Genomic DNA, 21,705 nt, shown 5'->3' on the forward strand with positions numbered 1-21,705 from the left:
TCGCCAATCAAATCAGCACCCGAAGCCCCGCCTTCTCCTCCCGGGCCAATAGGGGGCGCGGGGGCGTGGCCGGCCTCGCGTCTCCGTCTCCTCCGCGCGTCCGGGGTCTGAGCGCGGCTGCGCGGGCGCGGGCGCGCGCTCGGCCCCGACGCCCGAGGCGCGCGGTCCCGGGCGTCCGGTGACCGCTCCGCGGGCTCGCGTGGCCCGAGGCCTGCCCGCCGCGGCCGCCGTCCCCGCGCGTCCCGACCTTGGGCGGCGTCTGGGTGCGGGGAGGGCGGGTGAGCGCGGGGCTGGCCCGGGCCTGGGCCTCGGCCTCGCGCTCCTCCCCCCCGCGCCCGGGCCCGGGTGGCGCGCGCACACCTGTCGGGCGGCGGCCGCGCGGAAGAGGAGGCGCGGGCCGGGGTCGCAGCCCCGCGCCCCGCCGCTTCCCGGAGGAGCGGTGCGTCCGGCCGAGCGAGATGAAGTAAGCTGCCGTCCCCCGCTTGCTGCGCGCCCGACGGCCGGGGGGGGGCGGCTGGCGGGGGCCCGCGGGGGCGGGAGCCCGGGCGCCGGGCCGGGGGCGGGCCTGGAGCGGGCACCGGGGCTCCCCGCGTGCGCGGAGCGGACGCCCGTGCTCCCCCGCGGCCTCGCCCGCCTTGGCTCTGCGCTTTCAGATCGCGTTTCCTGCGCAGCCACGCAGGGCTGGGCGCGCAGAGGCCGCGGGCCCCGCACACCAGCCCACCCGGCCCGGCAGGCCGAGGTCTCCGACCCTCCCCTCGCCCGGGCCCGTGCTCCCCTCGGCCTCCAACCAGGCGCGTGCTCCCCTCCACCCGGGCCCGTGCTCCCCTCCACCGGGGCCCGTGCTCCCCTCGGCCTCCAACCAGGCGCGTGCTCCCCTCCACCCGGGCCCGTGCTCCCCTCCACCGGGGCCCGTGCTCCCCTCAGCCTCCAACCAGGCCTGTGCTCCCCTCCACCCGGGCCCGTGCTCCCCTCCACCGGGGCCCGTGCTCCCTCGGCCTCCAACCAGGCCCGTGCTTCCCTGGGCCTCCAACCAGGCCTCGTGCTCCCTGCCACCCAGGCTCGTGCTCCCCTCGCCCAAACCTGTGTTCCCTGCCGCCCGGGCCCGTGCTCCCCTCCACCCTGGGCTGCCCCTACCGGTGCTCCCCTCTGCCCAGGCCCTGGAGAGAACACGTGGAGAGCCACGTGGTCCCGTTGGTTCTGTAGTCTGTTCTGTAGTCTGCGGGGAAGATGCAATCTTTGGAATTTATGAGGCTCATCTTTGGTGAATTTTGACAACCCCTGAGAGCAAAATGCCCCTTCTGGCATAAGCGTGAGCAGAGCTCATTTCCCGGAGGTTTGGGTTTTGCTTTTTGTGGCGTGTGTGTGCCAAAACTCAGGGCCTAAGCACTGTCCTTAAGCTTTTATTCTATTTTATGTATTTATTTGTTTGTTTGTTTTTGCCAAGGTTAGCACTCTACCACTTGAGCCACAAGCCCCACTTCTTGCTTTTTGCTGGTTTGGAGATAAGAGTCTCATTGGACTTTCCTGCCTGGGCTGGCTTCAAACTCTCTGAGATCCTCAGATCTCAGCCAGTTAGTATTACAGGTGTGAGCCTCTGTGTCTGACAACCCCTTCCCCCTTCATTGAAATACATGAATGTTTAACAAAAAGTCACAATTTGTGTTTTTTTGTTTGAATCCCAAACTGGAATTAGTACTCAATTCCTATAACTGTCAGGACAGTTCATGGCCTTTTAAAATAAAAACATGTGTGGGCAAACAAAGGGAAATGGAAAGTTAATCTTTAGTCTTCCCAGCCAAGGGACCTTTCTTTCACTTCCTCATTGGATTTGAACAAGCCACCCCACCCCCTTGTAAGTTTCACAGTGAATTCTGCTAGCTTCTCAGGCTGGGACACTGACAGCCCTAGGAATCAGGAGCCTGGTGTTGCTGTCTTGAGGCCTGGGCCCTCTGTCACCACCATATCTTCTTCCCAGAGCATTTCTGTGCCCTCATCTGGTTTCTTCTGGCCAGATAGTGAAATGAGGTAGGTTATCCCTATTTTAAGCTGGAGAGGAGTGCTTAGGGCTGACTTAGAGCTTTACTTCCCCCTTCCCCGTACCCCCCCCTCCCCGTAATTGGGTCTTGAATTCAGGGTCTAGGCGCTGTCCCTTTAGCATTTTTCACTTAGGGATAGCACTCTACTACTTGAGCCACAGTTCCACTTTTGTCCTTTTGCTGATTAACTGGAGATAAGCCTCACCTATTGCTCTGCTCAGCCTGGCTTTGAACTGTAACCCTCAGAGCTCAGCCCCCTGAGTAGCTAGGATTACAGGCGCGAGCCACTGGCTCCCTGCTGGTTCATTAGTTTTTAACAGGAGTTCCAAGAAGCTAAGAAATGCCGTCATTCCTGATACTAATATCCCGTGATAGAAGCTGACACTTCTCAGTGCTCTGTGCTGAGCATTTCGCTCTCTGATCGTCTCCATGTGGACTCTTGGTTGACTTGTCTTCTCCCTTCCTCTTAGTGTCAGGAGGCGAAAGTATGAGTCACTGTGGGGCAAAGGGGATGAGGCCAGGTGCAGGGTTGCTGCTTGCCTGCCTAAACCACTGTTGGTTCATTCTCGTGCAGTTGTACAGCCAGGGCTCGCACCAACACAATGTGAGCAGTTCTGCCATCTGGAGACTTAGCCCCAGGCTACAGGTGGTGGTAGGTTAGATCTGGGTCCAGACCTCTTGGACTTAAATCCTATCCCCTTGAAACTGTTGGACATCGGGGAAGTCAGCCTAACTGAATCTTATTTTCCTCTCTGCTCACTGCTAAAGTTGGCCTTAATGACAGTACTCAACTCATGAGGCTGTGGCTAGAATTCAAGGGGATTCTTTTTTTTTATTTTTATTTTTGCCAGTCCTGGGCCTTCGACTCAGGGCCTGAGCACTGTCCCTGGCTTCTTTTTGCTCAAGGCTAGCACTCTGCCACTTGAGCCACAGCGCCACTTCTGGCCATTTTCTGTATATGTGGTGCTGAGGAATGGAACCCAGGGCTTCATGTATACAAGGCGAGCACTTTACCACTAGGCCATATCCCCAGCCCCTCAAGGGGATTCTTAGTCTAGTATTTAACATGTAGTTCAACACTAAATAAATAGCTGTTATTTGTTTGTTTTTGAGGAGTGAGTGTGTGTGTGTGTGTGTGTGTGTGTGTGTGTGTGTGTGTATCTATCTATGTGTCTGTACTGGGGCTTGAACTCCAGACCTAGGCACTGTCCCTTAGCTTTTTCTCTCCAGGACAGGACTCTACCACTTTAGTAATTCCTCCACTTTTGGCTTTGAACCAGACCTTCCTGCTGGCTGACTTTGAGCTTCAATCCTCAGATCTCAGTCTCTTGCGTAGCCGGGGTTCCTAGCATGAGCCACTCAGCGCCCACTTTAGCTCTTATTCTTACAGTAGCCGGAGAGGTGTGACTCAAGTAGTAAAGCACCTGCCCAGCGGCCCTGAGTTCGAATCCTACAACTGCCCAAGTTGTTAAGGAGTGGGTAGCCGGGCGCACGCGCATGTCGTCGTGCTTGACGTCACCACGAGAGCCGCTTGCTTTTTCCCCACGCAGACACAGGTCCTTGGGGCACAAGGGCGCACGCAGCCCTGTGTCAGGAGTCAAGTGCGGGGTGAGGAGGGGGCGGTCCCTTCTTCCCTCTGTCTCGGCCATGGTCCACAGGCCTGCGCACATCCCCGCGCCGGGTGACCGGGGCCCCGTGTTTGCACAGGGCTCTCCTCCCGGCCCCGGGTCTGTCTGTTCCTCCCGGCCACCACGTGGCCTGTAGTTTCTGTTTGCCTGGCACCGAGGCGGGGTTGCCGGGAGGGAGGGGGCGCATTCCTTCCCGAGAGTGGCAGCCGCGTCTCGCCAGGCAGGAAATGTTGGATGCCCCGGACATGGGTGTGCTTGTGGGTCGCGGCTGCCGAAGCGGGTCCAATCCTTCCTTGTTCCGGCCCCACAGGCTCCCCGGCGCTTGGAAGATGCTCCCGGTGGCTGCGTGCCTGGCCCTGCTGGGCTGCCTGCAGGCCCGGGAGCTCGGGGGCCACGTCTCCGTCATCCTGCTGGGAGCCACCGGGGACCTGGCGAAGAAGTACTTATGGCAGGCACTGTTCCAGCTGTACCTGGATGAGGCGGGCAACGGCCACAGTTTCGGCTTCCACGGGGCTGCCCTGACGCCCCCCCAGCAGGGCCAGAAGCTCATGGCCAAGGCCCTGGAGTCCCTCTCCTGCCCCCAGGACGTGGCGCCCCGTCTCTGCGCTGACCTCAGGGAGCAGTTCCTGCAGCTGAGCCAGTACCGCCAGCTGAAGACGTCGGAGGACTACGAGGCCCTGAGCAGACACATCGAGGCCCACGTGCGGCAGGAAGGCCTCCGTGAGGCTGGCAGGATCTTCTACTTCTCCGTGCCACCTTTTGCCTACGCCGACATCGCCCGCCACATCAATAGCAGCTGCCGGCCGGGCCCCGGCGCCTGGCTGCGAGTCGTCCTGGAGAAGCCCTTCGGCCATGACCACCGCTCGGCACAGCAGCTGGCCACAGAGCTCGGGAGCTTTTTCCACGAGGAGGAGATGTTCCGAGTGGACCACTACCTGGGCAAGCAGGTAAGCTGCTGGGGCTGCCGGTGGACTCCCCCAGGCCCAGGGCGCTGGGAACCCTAAGCTCCCAGGCTCCTTGCAGGGCGCAGAGGAAATGAGGGGGCAGCAGGCAGGACTGCCATCCCCGTCTCCGGGTCCCCCCCCCCCCGCCTCTGGGCATTTGTGTAGCCCTGTCCTCGGGGCTCCCCAGCTTGGGGTCTGGGCTTTGAGGCTACCCTGTCACGCCGCTTTTCCCCAGAGTGACCCAGCCAGGGATCTCTAGTAGGGGTCACGGTGGGAATGAGAGTTGTGCCTTTCCCCAGCAATGCCTGCCTCCTGAGTTTGCTTTTGAGCTGAAGGCTAGTCACAAGATCTGAACACTGGGAGGGGACTGTGAGCCCCCGAGCCCTGAGGAGGGAGGGAGGTCACTGCGCAAGCGTCACACCCTAAGGCGGTTCATCTGGGCCCTGCGACCCCAGCCCAGAGCGCGGCGCACCTGCTCCCTAGGTGCTGAGCGTCGGGTGGTTGCCTGTCGAAAGGCTTTGCTTTCCAGCCCGTGCAGTTGCCATGGTAACAGTCCCAAATAGTGGTCCCCTGACCAGGGCAGGTGCTGTTGAGAATTTTATTTACAGACTGCAAAATCAGAAGAAATACTGGATCTATTCACTTTAAAACTTTTCCTTGCTACGTGTTTTGGTTATGAAAATGTCTTTGAATAGGTTGATAGTCATAGAAGATAGGTAGTGTTAAATAGGTTCTTTCTTATTTGCATCACTTGAGAGGTTTTGGAGTCTTACTGAACATGGGGGATCACACCTGTAATCCTAGCTACTCAGGAGGCTGAGGGAAGTAAGATCATAGCTCAGAGCCAACCCAGGCGGAACGTTAGTGAGACCCCATCTCAACTAGTAAAAAACGGTACGGTGGCATGTGCCATGTCCAGCTATGTGGAAAGCATAGTGAATCATGGTCCATGCCATAAAAAGCAAGCATTCTGTTTTAAAAAATAACTCAAAGCAAATGGTGCTGGGGACATGGCTCAAGTGGTAGAATGTCTGCCTAGCAAATGCAAGGACCTGAGTTCAAACCCCATTACCACCCAAAACAAAAAAGGTGTTGAAGTTTATAAAGTCCTTATTACTAGGCTATGAACCCCAAGACCCCAAACTACTGCTCATGGAGTATCTGCTCCCCTGATCAGGGGAGGCCTTGAACACTTGAAGCAGGGCCCACTTCTTCCTCTAGAGAAGCATCAACGACATGTCCAGTCTTCCTCCCTCACAGGCCGTGGCTCAGATTCTGCCCTTCCGGGACCAGAACCGCCAGGCCTTGGGTGGCCTCTGGAACCGGCACCACGTGGAGCGGGTGGAGATCATCATGAAGGAGACGGTGGACGCGGAAGGTGTGTGAGTGCCCTGGGCTCTGCCCTTGGAGGCTCCGCCCGCCTGGTGTCCGGCCCGATGCCAGGCCCCGCGTGCTGGAGGCCTGAGCAGCAGCCTGGGCCCCTCTGCGTGGCTGGTCTGGGGCCTCCCCTGGGGGCTGCTGGGGGCCCGGCTCTGCCTGCAGGAGGCCGTGGGTCTGGTTCCATGCACAGCACCGACCCTGAGAAGGGCTGGCAAGGGGTAAAGGCTGGAAGTGACCCTGGGATTGACGTGAGTGTCGTGAAGATCGCCGGAGCTGGGTGAGGGTTTTGCACACTTTGGAACTTGCATAAGCAGGGCCCTGCCTGCCTCTTCCTCGCCCTGCCCCGGAGGGTTGGTTCTAGCTCTACTGGGGGGGGAGCTGCCTGACCCCCCTGTGAGGCCACTTCCGGCTGCACCCTCTCGTGGCAGGTGCACCTCCACCCCCGCTCTCTTTGGGCTGTCCCTGTACTTGTCACACTGTGTGTCCTAACTGACTGTCGGCCCAGAAAACACCCACCTCAGAGTCCCGAAGAAACGCCCGTGAGCAGTACCCGCTTGGGGTTGGGAGACCCCGTCTCTGCCTCCAGCTCGTCCCCACAACCTGTCATTTCCGCGTCTGCGGGCGAGCAGGTTTTGTAGGCGGTGATGGCTAAGGTCACTTTGAGCTGCGGCGCTCTGGATGTTATTATGTGCTCCGGCACCCACTCCACTTCAAGCCGTTCCTACCCAGCCATAATGCGTGCTCACAGGGACGGTGTCCTTAATGCCCCCGCCCGGCTGCTGTGTGAGGAGGGGGCAGCTACTGCCCCCTTCCAGATGAGCTCAGTGACATCCAGGGGTGGGCAGGAGAATGGGGGGGAGGCCGATCCAGGGGACAGCAGGGCAGCTCCAGCTCCCGGCCCGGCACGGCAGGCCAGAGTTGTGTTCACATGCAGCCCCATCCTGCACTCACCTTCTGCAGCTGCAGGGGGGTCCCCAAGGCCACCCCCACAGTGCGGGGCCAGAGAAGGGCAGGCCAGACATTAGATCAAGCGTGTGTGTGTGTGTGTGTGTGTGTGTGTGTGTGTGTGTGTGAATGTGTGTGGCCAGAAGCTCTGCCTCTTTTTCTTTTCACCTGTGCTTTCTCCTTGCCAGTCCTCTCTTCCTTTCCCCCCTGTGGTTACTCTCAGGCGCTCTCTGCTTTCCTCGTGGAATGGGTATTTAGCATTGGAAGTTTTGTGGGGCTGCAGGTGAAGATTAATGGAGAGTGTTACAAATCTCACCCTGGTGTGTGTGTGTGTGCGTGCCTGTGCGTGTGCGTGTGTGTATGGTGTATGTAGACAGGCAGGTGAGCTCCCAGGAGCAGGAGGCCAGGCTTTGAAGGACATCTCTCAGAAGGCTCTGGGTTTCTCCCCTCTGGGGACCCCATCAGAGTCCTGGCCCCTGGCCGCGGCTCTTCGCGGGTCTCAGGAAGTCCTCCGCAGTCCTTCCGGGTATCCCCTTCGGCTCCTCTTGGGGGCTCAGCTGGGAGTGCTCTGGATCTGAGTAGGGCAGAGGCCTTGGTCTCTCTCTGCAGAGCTGAGCAGCAGTTCGGCCCCCAGAGCGCCAGCCGGCAGGCAGCGCCGCCACCATCCCCAGGACAGCCAGTAGGGGGCGTCCGCCCTTCCCTCCGCTGTCAGTGCTTGGCCTGACTCTGATAGCGTCTCCTCCCGCACTCCCCACGGGGCGGGAAGAGCAGAGCAGAGCATGCCACCCTCCCTCACATTTCCTTCTGGGATCACTTGCTGTTTGTGGGTTCTGGGCCGGGCCCCTGTAGAAGCAGGGTGTAGAGACTGCAGGCATGACTGTCCCAGCAACGGTGGGCTTTGGCGACAGGAGGACCAGGCTTGGCCAGCCTGTGGGGGAGGAGCCGGGGCTGGGCCGGCCGGCCGTGACTCTGTTTGCACAGCTGCTGCCGCAGTGGTGGATTTTCACTGCTCCCAGGGGGGCTGCGTGCCCTGGTTCCAGAGCAAGGCCGGCAGCCCAGGCCCCTCCAGCCGCCAGGACGGGTCCTCTGCCCGTTTCACCGCCGCGCCACTGCGGCTGCGGCTCCCTGGACAGGCTGAGGAGTGGCAGGGTGACTCTGCTTCTGGGTTCTTTCTCTTCTTCCTGCCTGTGTGCGCCAGGAGAGCGCCTTGTGAGCCCGCGCCAGCCCTGTGACCGCGTCCACCTCCCCTCCTCCTGATTCTGCTTTGGACTGTAGTCCCGGCTGGAGAGGGGACAGGTGCCGCCCCCCCCCCCCCCCGCCCGCCACAGGGTCCCGGCTGCTGCCTTGCGGGCAGTGAGTGGGGTGGCGAGCAAAAGGAGGCAAGATGGTATCTTAGCGCGTGGTGGGCTCGCGTGGCTCAGCCCCTGGCCTAGACCCCACTTCTCCTCCCAGCAGGAGTGCAGTAGCTGCCCCCCCCCCCCCAGCCTGATCACATCCCGGGTGCTGAGTCAAGGGCTGCAAGCCAGACTGGGGTGCTGGGCTTTCTTGGCCTGGTGTGGACAGAGCCCTGAGGGGGGTCAGAGCTTCAAGGGCATTTGATGCTTTTGCTCCCCCAGACAGCGGCCTCCCCAGCAGCCGCCCTCTGTGGCTGGGGGCTTTGTGTGTGTGTTTTCTTCTGTGGCTTGCTGCGGTTGAGGCTTTGCACAGGCGGAGAGGCCCGGGGAGGGGAAGGCCGTCCTCCCCTGCCGGTGCCCTCGAGGGTCCCGGCGGAGTCCCCGAGGCCCCGGCCCCGGGCTGCGTCTCCTGCTGCAGCAGCACGGCCAGAGGAGCCATCTAGACCAGGTCACTGGCCACCGTGTCGCAGTCACCCGGGGCCGGCCCTCACCATCCTCGGGAAATGCTCTGCAGACACAAGCAGCCGGGTCTCTTAGGAGGGAGGCTTGGGACTTGAACCACAACTTCGGGCTCCTTAGAACCCACACTTGGAGCCACTGTCGTTCTGGACTCCTCAGCAGCCGGCCTGGCTGCCAGGGGGCTCTGGGGGGGGGGGGGGCTCCCTGCGGCCCTGTTTTCCCGCTGGCAGGGCAGGGGAAGGAGGGGGACTTCCTGCAGGGGAGGGTCCTCGTCCTGACGCGGGGAAGAGGCCCCGCGCCGGGGACGGAGGGAGCCGGGTCCTGTGAGGTAGCTAGCGCCAGCTGTCCAGCTTCCACCTGAGTGCCAGGAGGCGGAGGAGCGCACTCAGCAGGGCCAGCGCCCTTCCTGACTCATCTGCTGAGCTGTCTGCAGGGTGAGCCCAGGGCAATGGCAGTTTTGAGAGAAGGCTTGGGGGGAGGGAAGGGGGGAGAGAGAGAGAGAGAGAGACACTAGCCAGCAGCTGACCTACCTCTCCTTGGCCCTCACCTTCCTTTTCGAGTGATCCCAGAAGATACAGACAGGTGCTGCAGCTGCCTTTTAGTTGTTCTAATTTTCACGAAAGCATCTGTTTCCGCAGGGGGAGCTCGGGTCTCCTGTAGTGCGGAAGCTGTAAGGATGGGGTTCCTGGTCCCCTTCTGAAGGTGGCCATCCGGAGCCCGGCCTCTTTACAAGGCCAGGGCCCCGATCCCTTGCTTAGGTAGAAGGGCTGAGTCGGAGAATGGCCATGCAAACACAGCACAGATGGCAAGGTTGTACTCCTTCCGCCTTCGTGAGGCGAGGTGACGGCCATCTTCTAACCGTCTGTGTCCCCTGTGACTCAGGTTTATTATTATAGAAAGACCTGCAATTGGTCTATAATACTGTGTTATAGCCAGTCTTACCTAACACCCCCACGCACATTTGCATAGCCAAATCTCCATGTACTTGCGGTTCACATAGCACCGCTTGTAATGGCTCTGTGTTTTCATTCAGTTTTGTTTCTATCACAGAATGTGTGGTATACATTCTATAGGCATTTTGATCGTTTCTAGTTTTTGTCATTTCAAATAGTACTTTCCAAATAGTACTTTCCCAAGTGGTTTTTTTTTCCTGGTCTCCTTGTAAATATCTTTAAAGCTGTTACTATGAAGGTGATATACAGAGCCAAGATTTAAAAAAATAAAAACAGGAGATAAATTTCATATTCAATGTAATTCACCCTTTTAAAGACAACAGCTCTGCAGATGTTAGTACATTGCCAAGTTGCACAACTGCTGTCTGACGCTAGGACATTTCTGAGCGTTTCTCGGTGTACTCAGTAAGCCAGAGACAGCACTTCCTGTCCCCAGCCCGCACGCTGTGCCCTGAGGACAGCCGTGTCCACCTGCGCTCTGCGATTCTGTGACCTTGGGCACCGACAGGAGCCAGGCTCACGGAGGTCTTCCTTCTCGTTGTGCCTGTTCTGCTCTGTTCAAGTACTAGTACTACGAAAGGACGTTGGAGCCCGTATAGACCACTGTTAGGGAAACCAATCCATAGTGGTCACCAGCAGTTCCTAGAACAAGGCCGCCTATTGTGAACTGTGAGTGCCAGGCTCCAGCCTCCCACCCTCCACAGCCTCCCGCCCGGCCAGCCTCGGGCCGGCGCTCACACCCACAGAGGCAGAGCTGACCAGACTGCAGCAGAGCCCAGAGAGGCGTGGGCCCCTTGAAACGTGGCTGCACCCCCAGAACTTGAAATGAAGGAGTGAAGCAGCGCTCTTCTTCCCAGCAGGTAGTAAACCCGGAACACGAATTCTCCCTGAGAACCAGGAATCCAGAGGATAAAAATAGGACAGTGGCCTCTTAGGGATTTGCTAATGTCATGAATAGTAAGCAGATAACAGGGTATTTAAGGATGCTGGTGCATTGTCTCCATCAAAAATTGGTTTGTTCTTCAGGCTCAAACTGGTCTCCTTCTGCCCAAATCTGGCGTTCCTTACTGATTCTTCCACTGTTTTCGTATTTGCACATCCCCGAGGTAGGGGATCTGCTCGTCTCAGTGATTAGCCATGCGTTTGCCACCCGTGGGCTTTCAGATTTGATGAGCTCCAGCTCATCTCCAGCCGTCATGGCCTGCTCCTGCCCACAGTGACACCTTCAGAGGCCTTTCAGGAACTTTCACCCCGTGTCGCAACACTGCTTCACCGTGTCACGACACCTCTTTAGGGTCAACAGACTCAGAGCTGACGCGGCGCTGTACTTTTCCTGGGAATGTTCAGCTTTGTTCTTTAACTCATCTCCAATGGACAGTGTGTCCTCTGATAGCCGAGCCTCTCTTACAACCCCTCTGCCAATAAACTTGCTAATCGTTATCAAGATCTTGTGTGCATATAATGTATATATGTATACACACATATATATATTATCTACACACACATATTCAAGTCAGATGCTCTACCACTCGAGTCACTGCTCCCTTTCCAGCTCCTTGGTGCTTCATCGGAGATAAAAGTCTCACAGGATTAACTGCCTGGTCTGGCTTTGAACCATGATCCTCAGGTCTCAGCTTCCTGAGTAGCTAGGATTATAGGCATGAGCCACTGGTGCTTAGCTGTATGAACTCATTATTATTATTATTATTTTATCCATTGTGGGGCTTGAACTCAGTGCCTGGGCACTGTCCCTGAGCTCTTTTGCTCAAGGCTAGAGCTTTACCACTTGCACCACTTCTGGTTTTCTAGAGGTTAATTGAAGATGAGTCTCAGGAACTTTCCTGCTCAGGTTGGCTTTGAACCATGATCCTCAGATAGCCTTCTGAGTAGCTAGGATTACAAACATGAGCCATTGGTGCCCAGCTTGTATTAATTCTTTTAATCCCTACAACATCCCTGCCAGGGTTCCAATATGATTATTTTGCCTTTTTTTTTTTTTTGAACTGTGCGTCACAGGGCCACAGTTGGCAGAGCAGGTGTTCGAGCCCTGGTCCTGGGGACCATCCTGGGATCATGAGTCCGGACGGCCGATCATGGATCCATCCAGTCACCAGATACTCTTGAGTCTCCCTCTACTTACTGCCCTTGCATTTCCGGGTTACCTCATTCCTCTGTGACGCCCTTCAAAGGTAGCCAATGTGGCCCTGTTGATTTCATCACACACGTCCATCTCTGCCACCTCTGACTGGCACCTCTCCCCCTACTCCAATTCCCCCCCGAGCCCCAGAGGTAACCCCTCCCCCGCCCACCACACACCTCGCCCGCCTCCACCACCACAGTTGGCTTCTGATTATTTTCCTCGTTCTGGAGAGATACCTGCACCCCACGGCCATCCTCCACGAATTCCCCACGCCCCAGACTCTGGCCGCCCCTCGCCCGCACTCTCTCTCTCTAGAGTTTGCCTTTTCTGGACATTTCATATAAAGACTTTTTGTCAATGGACTCATAATTTGTGGCCTTTTGTTTTGGCTTATTACTTTGGCATATATTTTTTCTTCTCTTTTTCTTTCTGTGCTTGGGCTTGAACTCACTCTGGGCACTCTCCCTTAGCTTTTTTTTTTTTTGTCAGAGAGAGGGACTTAAACTTCACACCTGATGCTTTTGTTCATTGGCTGGTGCTCTACTTCTTGAGCCACAGCTCTACTTTGGCTTTTTGCTGGTTAGTTGGAGATAAGAGTCACTTTCCTTCCCAGGCTGGCAAAGAACTGTGATCCTCAGATCTCAGCGTCCTGACTAGCTCAAGTTACAGGTGTGAGCCACCAGTGCCCAAGTCATCTCCCCCTTCTGAAGTCGGTGAAACATGCCATTCAGCTTCACACCAGATTGAAGATTTTGTTGTCCAGGGAAACACAGGAGGTTAGAGGGGATGTGTTTTGGTGGTAAAAATTTCAGGCTCTGGGGGGCTACGTACTTAGGTTCAAGACTTTGTTTTTATCTGTTTACTAGCTGAGCATTTTATCTAACCTTTGTCGAAAGAAACGTCAGTGTTTTTTAATTTCAAAATGGAGTTAGTAGCAAAACCTGCTTATATGCTGTTATTATGAGGAATCTGTAATGTTTATTCATGATCACTCATTAGCATCTTGCTCTTGATACTATCTCAACAGTATTGTGAGGGTTTGAACCCTGTCGGCTGGGTTCAAACTTACCTAGATACCAAGTAAAAGGGAATGCTTACGAGATGCGCAGCATGCAGGGATAAGTCCTAGTACACTTGCCAGCTGGTTTGAATTTTGTTAATTTCGTGGTGCTAGAGATTAGAACCTAGGACCTTACGCATAGGAAGTAAGGGCTCTACCATTGAGCGACACCCCTACCTCTATCAGCTGCTTAGAACTTTATAGTCTGCTGTGTGTCTCTCCCTAGATTTGAATTTATTTCTTCTCCTTTACTGTTTCCTATGTTTTGATAGACTATTCCTTTTTTGTGTGTTTTTCTGGTTGTGGGGCTTGAACTTGGGATCTGGGTGCTGTCTCTGAGCTCTTGCTCAAGGCCAGTGCTCTACCACTTTGAGTCACAGAGCCACTTCGGTTTTCTGGTGATTCATTGGAGATAAGTCCTGCCTGAGCTGGCTTTCAACCACAAGCCTCAGATTTCAGCCTCCTGAGTAGCTAGGATTACAGGTGTGAGCCACCAGCGCCAGCTCTTTACTTCAATATTGCTTTTTTTTCTGAACTTCAAAAGCTTGCACAGGAGGTTACAGATTAACCTGTCCCGTGCTTCCTTCCATCTTTCTCCTCCTCCCTTCGGTTCCCTCCCCCAGACTCATGTCCTCAATCACCCACATCCATTGTTCCCTGCCCTTCCTTTTCATTCATCTCTTCTTCCTCAAGCCTCCCTCCTTGCAATTCTACTTCAGCTTCCTGATATTCATTTGTTAAACTGTTAATCATCCCAAAAGGTTAACTTCGTGGAGCTTCACCCCTGAATAATGTTGTACTTCCATCAACTTCATGCGCATCTATGCATACGCCCTGTGTGTCTGCATAGAAGGTTGTAATTTGGGTCTGAGATCCATACCGGCGAGAAAACATAATATCCTTTATCTTTCTAAGCCTGGCTTATTTCGCTTGGTATATTTTCCAGATCTATCCATTTCCCTGCAAACGACACAATTTCATTCTTGCTGATGGCTGCATAAATTAATTCCATTGTATATGTATGTATGTCATTGTTTGTATATGCACATACTCATCACTGTAGGCATATGCCTATACACACACCACTACATGTATGTGCATACACACGTCACTGTACATGTATACATATACACACACCACTCGCTGTACATGTATGCATATACACATGCTACTGAGGGCATATGCATATACCCACATCACTGTGTGTATGTATATACATGTTGCAGGTATATGCATATACACAGTCATTGTAGGTATATGTGTATACGCAGTCGTGTATATATGTGTACATACATAAGTGGTGTGTGTGCATACACACATCTCTATATACATATACCACCTTACTCCTCCTGTATGTGGTAGATTCCTTAAACAATCCGTGTCTAATTTTGATGAGGAATCACACACTGTTTGGGTCATATGTGGGTCTTTCTGTCCTTTCGTTCTTACTCCTACCTCAGAGAAAACGCACGAGAACCTTGAGCTCCGACACCGTGGGTGGCGAAGGCCGATGATGGGAACTGAGGCCCCCGGCCCCGGATGAGGGCGTGGAGTGGGCCCTGTGTGGCCAGCCCGCTCACCCGACTCCCTCCTGTGTAGCGTGGGGGTGAGCGGCACCTGCCGCGCAAGGCCCGCGTGTCAAGGGTGGCTTGTGGCGGCTGCTCGGTGGCATGTGTTTCTTGTGCTAGCCTCGGTGCCTGGTACTTTGGCATTTCTTGTGACCTTCGTGAGAGCCCATGTTTGCCGGCCGACTCTGCCGGATGCTGTAAGCATGTCTAGTTGGCCTGCGTGCTCCCCCCCCATCCCCCATGGTTTGCTTCTTACACCGACAGCAGTCAAATGCAGCACCCCAGCGTGCCATTGTAGTGAATGAGGGAACTCGTCCTGCTGCAGCCTGGTGCCCGGGGGGGGGGGGGGGAGATGGGGGGGATGAGATCTGGCCTTTTCTGGGGCCAGAAGTTTGCCCCCCACACACATTCCTGGGCAGGGTCAGAGACTTGTCCTCTTCTCTTAGGGGAGTTCTCAGTGAAGGGAGGGGCCCCGCGATGCCCCCCCCCCCCGTGCCCTTGGCACGTCGAGGTCCGCGTGGGGCCGCTCCTGACCGCCCCCTTCCCGCAGGCCGCACCAGCTTCTACGAGGAGTACGGCGTCATCCGGGACACCCTGCAGAACCACCTGACGGAGATGCTCACGCTCGTGGCCATGGAGCTGCCCGGCAACATCAGCAGCTCGGCCGCCGTGCTGGAGCACAAGCTGCAGGCCTTCCGCGCCCTGCGGGGCCTGCAGCGGGGCAGCGCCGTGCTGGGCCAGTACCAGGCCTACCGCGGGCAGGTGCGCCGCGAGCTGCAGAAGCCGGGCGGCTTCCACAGCCTGACGCCGACCTTCGCAGGTGGGCAGCGGGGCCGGAGGGCGCTCGGGGCGCGGCGGCCTTCCTCTCCACCCCTGGCGTCCCGCCAGCCTCGAGCGGAGGGCCATCTGCCGGGCTCTCTGGGCTAAGGGTGTCCTGGCCGCAGTCTGTTCACATCCGCCTCTGTTGGGGCCGGGCTCCGAAGGTCCCCGAGGGCTGACAGGTGCTGCCCTCCCTCGTCCGGCTCCCTGATGCGAACCTCTGCCGGAGCCCAGCCGGAGGCACCTCCTGCAGCCCCACGCGGGCAGCCAGGCCCCCCAGAACCCAGCCGGAGGCACCTCCTGCAGCCCCACACGGGGCAGCCAGGCCCCCCAGAACCCAGCCGGAGGCACCTCCTGCAGCCCCACACGGGGCAGCCAGGCCCCCCAGAACCCAGCCGGAGGCACCTCCTGCAGCCCCACACGGGGCAGCCAGGCCCCCCAGAACCACGGCTCCGGCACTCAGTGCTTGGGGGAGGGCCCTGCTCCCACAGGCAGTGAGGAGTATCGATAGAGCAGCTGGCGTCACAGAGCTGGTACAAGATGCTGGGCACCCTGCCTCCATCTCCATCACACACACACACACACACACACACACACACAGCCGCCAATGACGCTTCCCTGCGCTGTGGGACGTGGTGGCCTGGAGTTGGGGCGTGGAGTGTGTCAGGGCTCTTCTTGTCAGGACACACCGACCACAGGCACACGCACCCCTTCCTGGACACGTGTACATGTATCCCTGCCCAGACACGTGCACACACGTCCCTGCCCAGACACATGTGCACACACGTCCCTGCCCACACACGTGCACACACGTCCCTGCCCACACACACGTGCACACGTCCCTGCCTGTGCACACATGCCTGCCCAGACACAAGCACACACACCCCTGCCGTGACACATGCACACACGCCCCTGTCTGGACACGCGTGCACACACGCCCCTGTCTGGACACGCGTGCACACGTGTCCTTGCGCATCCTGGCTCTGCATGCGCCGTGCTGCAGGGGCGCCCCGAGTGCCCTGCAGACACGGGCAGGAAGTGCTTTCCCGGAGGCCCCTGGCCCCAGGTGTCAGGTTCCCCACTCCGGTTCCCAGGAGAGGGCTGGGGGGCTGCGAGGCGGGGTGGGGGGCTGGGGGGCCGCCCTCACCCTCCGCTCTCGCCCTCAGGGGTCCTGGTCCACGTGGACAATCTGCGCTGGGAGGGCGTGCCTTTCATCCTGACGTCGGGCAAGGCCCTGGACGAGCGCGTGGGCTACGTGCGCGTCGTGTTCAAGAACCGGGCCTACTGCGCCCAGAGCGAGGGCCGCTGGGCCCCCGCGCAGAGCCGCTGCCTGCCCCGCCAGGTCGTCTTCTACATCGGACACGGCGAGCTGGGCCACCCCGCCATCCTGGTCAGCCGGAACCTGTTCAGGCCCGCCCTGCCCCCGCAGAGCTGGGAGGAGGTGGAGGCCCGGCCCGGGCTCCGCCTGTTCGGCCGCCCCCTGTCCGACTACCACGCCTTCCGCCCCGTGCGTGAGCGGGACGCCTACTCCATCCTGCTGTCCCACATCTTCCACTGCCGGAAGGAGTCCTTCGTCACCACCGAGAACCTGCTGGCCTCCTGGGTCTTCTGGACCCCCCTGCTGGACGGCGTGGCCCGCGACGTCCCGCGCGTCTACCCCGGGGGCTCCGAGAACGGCCACCTGCTGGACTTCGAGTTCAGTGGCGGCCAGCTGGCCTTCACCCAGCCGCCGCCCGAGCAGCTGGTGCCCGGGCCGGGCCCCCCCCCGAGGCCCAGCGACTTCCAGGCCCTCGGGGCCCAGTACCGAGAAAGCCCGCTCGTCTCCGCCTGGCCCGAGGAGCTCATCGCCAGGCTGGCGGGCGACATCGAGGCGGCCGCCCTGCAGGCCGTGCGGCGCGCCGGCCAGTTCCACCTGGCGCTGTCGGGCGGCTCCAGCCCCGTCGCCCTGTTCCGGCACCTGGCCACCGGGCACTTCGGCTTCCCCTGGGCCCACACGCACCTGTGGCTGGTGGACGAGCGCTGCGTGCCCCTCTCGGACCCCGACTCCAACTTCCAGGGCCTGCAGGCGCACCTGCTGCGGCACATCCGGGTCCCGTACTACAACATCCACCCCATGCCCGTGCACCTGCACCAGCGGCTGTGCGCCGAGGAGGACCAGGGCGCCCAGGCCTACGCCCGCGACATCGCCGCCCTGGTGGCCAACAGCAGCTTCGACCTGGTGCTGCTGGGCATGGGCGTCGACGGGCACACGGCCTCGCTCTTCCCGCAGTCGCCCGCGGGCCTGGACGGCGAGCAGCTGGTGGTGCTGACCCGGAGCCCCTCCCGGCCGCACCGGCGCATGAGCCTCAGCCTGCCCCTCATCAACCGCGCCAAGAGGGTGGCCGTCCTGGTCATGGGCAGGACGAAGCGGGAGATCGCCACGCTGGTGAGCCGCGTGGGCCACCAGCCCAAGAAGTGGCCCATCTCGGGCGTGCTGCCCCGCGCCGGCCAGCTGGTTTGGTACATGGACTACGAGGCCCTTCTGGGATGAGGGGGGCGGGGGGCACCGCTGCCCTTGGCTCCACCTAGACTTGCCTTCATCTGCCACCTTCCTCTGCGTTCTGCCTCTCCTCGCCCGACGTGTCCCGGAGAGGGGGCGACGGGGCTCCGTCCCAGCCCCTTAGGGAGCCGTCCTGTGGGGTGACGGGGCCAGGTCAGAAGAGGAGCCTCCGCCACAAAACCTGCAGCAGCTCCATGTTGGCACCAAGCAGCGCGGGAGAAGCTAGTCCCCGAGAGGGGATGAGGCCCGGTGTCAGGTGCCGCCTGCCGCCTCTGTGGCCTCCTGTGTGGCCCGGTGTCAGGTGACTCTGCCCCCTCTGTGTCCTCCTGTGTGGCCTGGTGTCAGGTGACTCTGCCCCCTCTGTGTCCTCCTGTGTGGCCTGGTGTCAGGTGACTCTGCCCCCTCTGTGTCCTCCTGTGTGGCCTGGTGTCAGGTGACTCTGCCCCCTCTGTGTCCTCCTGTGTGGCCTGGTGTCAGGTGACTCTGCCTCCTCTGTGTTCTCTTGTGTGGCCTGGTATCAGGTGACTCTGCCCCCTCTGTGTCCTCCTGTGTGGCCTGGTGTCAGGTGACTCTGCCCCCTCTGTGTCCTCCTGTGTGGCCTGGTGTCAGGTGACTCTGCCCCCTCTGTGTCCTCCTGTGTGGCCTGGTGTCAGGTGACTCTGCCCCCTCTGTGTCCTCCTGTGTGGCCTGGTGTCAGGTGACTCTGCCCCCTCTGTGTCCTCCTGTGTGGCCTGGTGTCAGGTGACTCTGCCTCCTGTGTGTCCTCCTGTGTGGCCTGGTGTCAGGTGACTCTGCCCCCTCTGTGTCCTCCTGTGTGGCCTGGTGTCAGGTGACTCTGCCCCCCTCTGTGGCCTCACTGTGCAGCTCCTCAAGTTAGCTGGCCGCCTGTTCCTTGCACACGGCTTCCCCCTGCCACATTCAGGTCCTGCGCTCTGGCCCCCAGGGCCTCCCTTTCTTTCCGGTCACTCAGCCTCTCCCTTCCTAGAGTGCGGAGGGAGAGTGAACATTGCTTAGCAACCACAGCTGGGATGGCACAAGGATCCCAGAGATCAAGAGGCGAGGGCTGGGGGTATGGCCTAGTGGTAAGAGCGCTTGTCTCGTATACATGAAGCCCTGGGTTCGATTCCCCAGCACCACATATATAGAAACGGCCAGAAGTGGCGCTGTGGCTCAAGTGGCATAGTGCTAGCCTTGAGCAAAGAGAAGCCAGGGACAGTGCTCAGGCCCTGAGTTCAAGACCAGGACTGGCAAACAACAACAAAGAGGTGGGGGCCCCCTTCCTCCACTGAGAACTTCTCTCCCTGGGGAGGTAAGGGGGAGGGGGCTAGCTCCCCACCTTCCTCAGGGGAACCCCGTTCCTCTCTCCCACAGGCCTCCCTTAATGGAGACCCAGGGCCGTTGCAGGGGTCTCTGATTTCAGAGGCCATTAACATTCTGGGCCTTGTGGTGGGGGGAGGTGTGAAGGTAACGGGGTGTGCCTGTAGCCGGACCTCACTACCTCTCAGCCCGGTGACCTCTGACCCTGCGGAGACCCTGGAGAAGTGAAGAAACGGCCCCACCCCCGCCCAAGCTGCACAGCCCGGGCCCTGTGTTCTGGAGCAGCTGTAAGACAACATCTGTTCTTCAGACACTTTCCTCAGAAAGCCAACAACCAAAAAGCAAACCTCCCGCACGCGTTTCGTTTTCATGTCAGCTTCCTGCTTCGAAGGACTCGGGAAAGTTGGGGTGGGCTGCGGTCTCCCCTCTTTAGTCCGGGCTGTGTCAGGCAGCAGTCCGCATTGTCGTCCACACTACGGATTGGGAAGAATTCTTTCCTCAGGTGTAAGGCGCTCTTGCTAAAGTTCCGCTCGTTCCACTTCCAAACGCCCGGCTCGGCAGAGCGTTCCTGTACCAAGAGTGCCCTTTCCTGGCCCCACACGGTGGCTGCAGTGGAAGTTCCGCGTCTGGCCACACGGGGGCACCCCCCCCACCACCGAGGTCCCATCCTGGCAGGACCCCCCTTTCCTGGAGTTTCTTATCTGTTCCCCCAGTCGTTGGCCCCAGGCCTCCCCCTCCTGTTCTCTGGGGACTCACCCCTGCAGCTGTGACACCGAGCGGGCCCTCCACGCAGCCCAGGATCACCAGGAGAGAGGGCGAGCCTCGTCACCGCTCTGAATCACAGTGAATCACCGCCCAGCCTGTGCCTAGAATGTTCTGTTCTTGCCCGGAGGAGTGACTCACTCCAGAATGTGCCCTTGGACCGCGGGGCGAGTGCACCCGAGGGGGGGGGGGGGGCGCCAGGCTACCAAAGGGTTTCCTTTCTAGAAAACCACCTCGGAAAAGGCCGGTAGGAGGCCTGGCCAGCGTTTCCCTCTCTCCCTGCAGCTGGGAAGGACAGGAGGGCCGGGTGAAACCACGTGGGGTGCGGGGGGTGCTCTTCAGAGCAAAAAGCCACAGCTGGGTGTCGAACCGGTGCTCCCAAGGAATAGGTACTCTTAGGGCGTAAGAGTAAATTCTGTATTTTTTTCTCTAAAAATGCTACTTCCAATCCTCTAAATTGCGTAGCTAGGGAGTTTGCAAAGTTCCGCCCTCCTGTAACTTTCTCATCGGTTGGGGCTCGAGGACAGAGGCCGGGGAGTGGGGGTGGCTGGAAGGCCAGCCCCTGCAGGGAGGTGTGGAGCGGCGTAGCCTTCTCTTCTAGAAGCTTCCACCCTGGACCCTTCCGGGGGGGAGCAAGGGCTGGGCGGCTGTGGCTTAAGTGAGGCTCAGGTGCGGGTACTGTCACCAGCCCTGTGCGGGGTGCGGGGTGGGAGCCCCGGCCCCCGCGGATCTGGGCACAGGCTCAGGTTAAGGAGCTGCTGCCCGGTCCGGCCCGCCTGAGCAGTGAGCACAGCCCAGAGGGGTCACATTCGGAGCTGGGTTCCCAGGAGCCCCCAGGCTGCTTGAGGGCTTCATCCCCAGCACCCCGGAAGGCCCCTCCTTGGGGTCCCCCGCCAGCCAGCACCCCCAGACAGAACATTGCTATTTGTGGTGTGGAAAGAAAGAATGGAGGGACTTTCTGGGTTCTTGCAATCTAACTCTGTTTCCAATCTGGTGGCGAATGTTTCTAACGGCGGCGGAAGTCCTGCCAGCGCCCCGGTTTTCCCCGGATGCTGATGTGCACAAAGGGCCTTGCCGGGCCCCCTCCCCCCCGCTCCTGGGGCATCAGCGGAGCAATCAAGGCGACCTAGTTTGGGATTTGTGTTTCAGAGTGGCCCCTCGGGGGTGTGGCCCTGCGCCCTCCGCTTGTCCCCTTCCCTCCTTTCCTTGATTTCTGTTTTGAAGTGTGTGTGTGCGCGTGCGCGTGTGCGTGTGTACATCCGAGTCCTGGCGCTCTCCCTTAGCTCTTTCATCATTGAGCCACAGCTCCACTTCCAGCTTTCGGGTGGTTCATTGGTGAGAAGAGTCTCAAGGACTTTCCTGCCTGGGCTGGCTTCGAACTGCCATCCTCAGATGCCAGCCTCCCGCGTAGTGAGGATTACAGTACTGAGCCCCTGGTGCTGAGCTCCTAAAGAGCAGCAACACAAACACCAGTCATGCCTTCCTGTTAGGAATTCACCAGTGGATTCGTCTGTCCGTGGATTAGGTCCGAGCCCTCAGGATCCAGGCACTTCCCCGCCTGGACGGGACTGTAGGGGCTAAAAAATGTACCCGGCTTTCAGGGAGAAACTCCCGTTTCTTTATGGAAACTTAGAGCCAGGGTGATGAGACACATGAAGAACGAATGCCTTTTTAAACCTTTCCAACGTTTTTTAAAACGCTCTCTCTTTGTATGTCAAATGTCACATCTATTTTGTAAACAATAAAGTGGCTTTGCGGAAG

The 21,705-nt window shown here is 58.8% G+C and overlaps 1 protein-coding gene across 1 annotated transcript; it reads left to right on the plus strand.

Moving 5' to 3' along the window:
- Nucleotides 1-214: 214 nt before the first annotated feature.
- On the plus strand, nt 215-18,918 carry H6pd (hexose-6-phosphate dehydrogenase/glucose 1-dehydrogenase). The gene is made up of 5 exons (XM_048350188.1): nt 215-463; nt 3,975-4,611; nt 5,869-5,986; nt 15,058-15,327; nt 16,493-18,918. Exons 1-5 carry the CDS (start codon nt 459-461, stop codon nt 17,854-17,856), a joined length of 2,394 nt encoding a protein of 797 aa, XP_048206145.1. The 5' UTR covers nt 215-458; the 3' UTR covers nt 17,857-18,918.
- The last annotated feature ends 2,787 nt before the right edge of the window (nt 18,919-21,705 follow it).

This window comes from Perognathus longimembris, chromosome 7 (assembly GCF_023159225.1).
Source record: "Perognathus longimembris pacificus isolate PPM17 chromosome 7, ASM2315922v1, whole genome shotgun sequence".
NCBI classification, from domain to species: domain Eukaryota; kingdom Metazoa; phylum Chordata; class Mammalia; order Rodentia; family Heteromyidae; genus Perognathus; species Perognathus longimembris.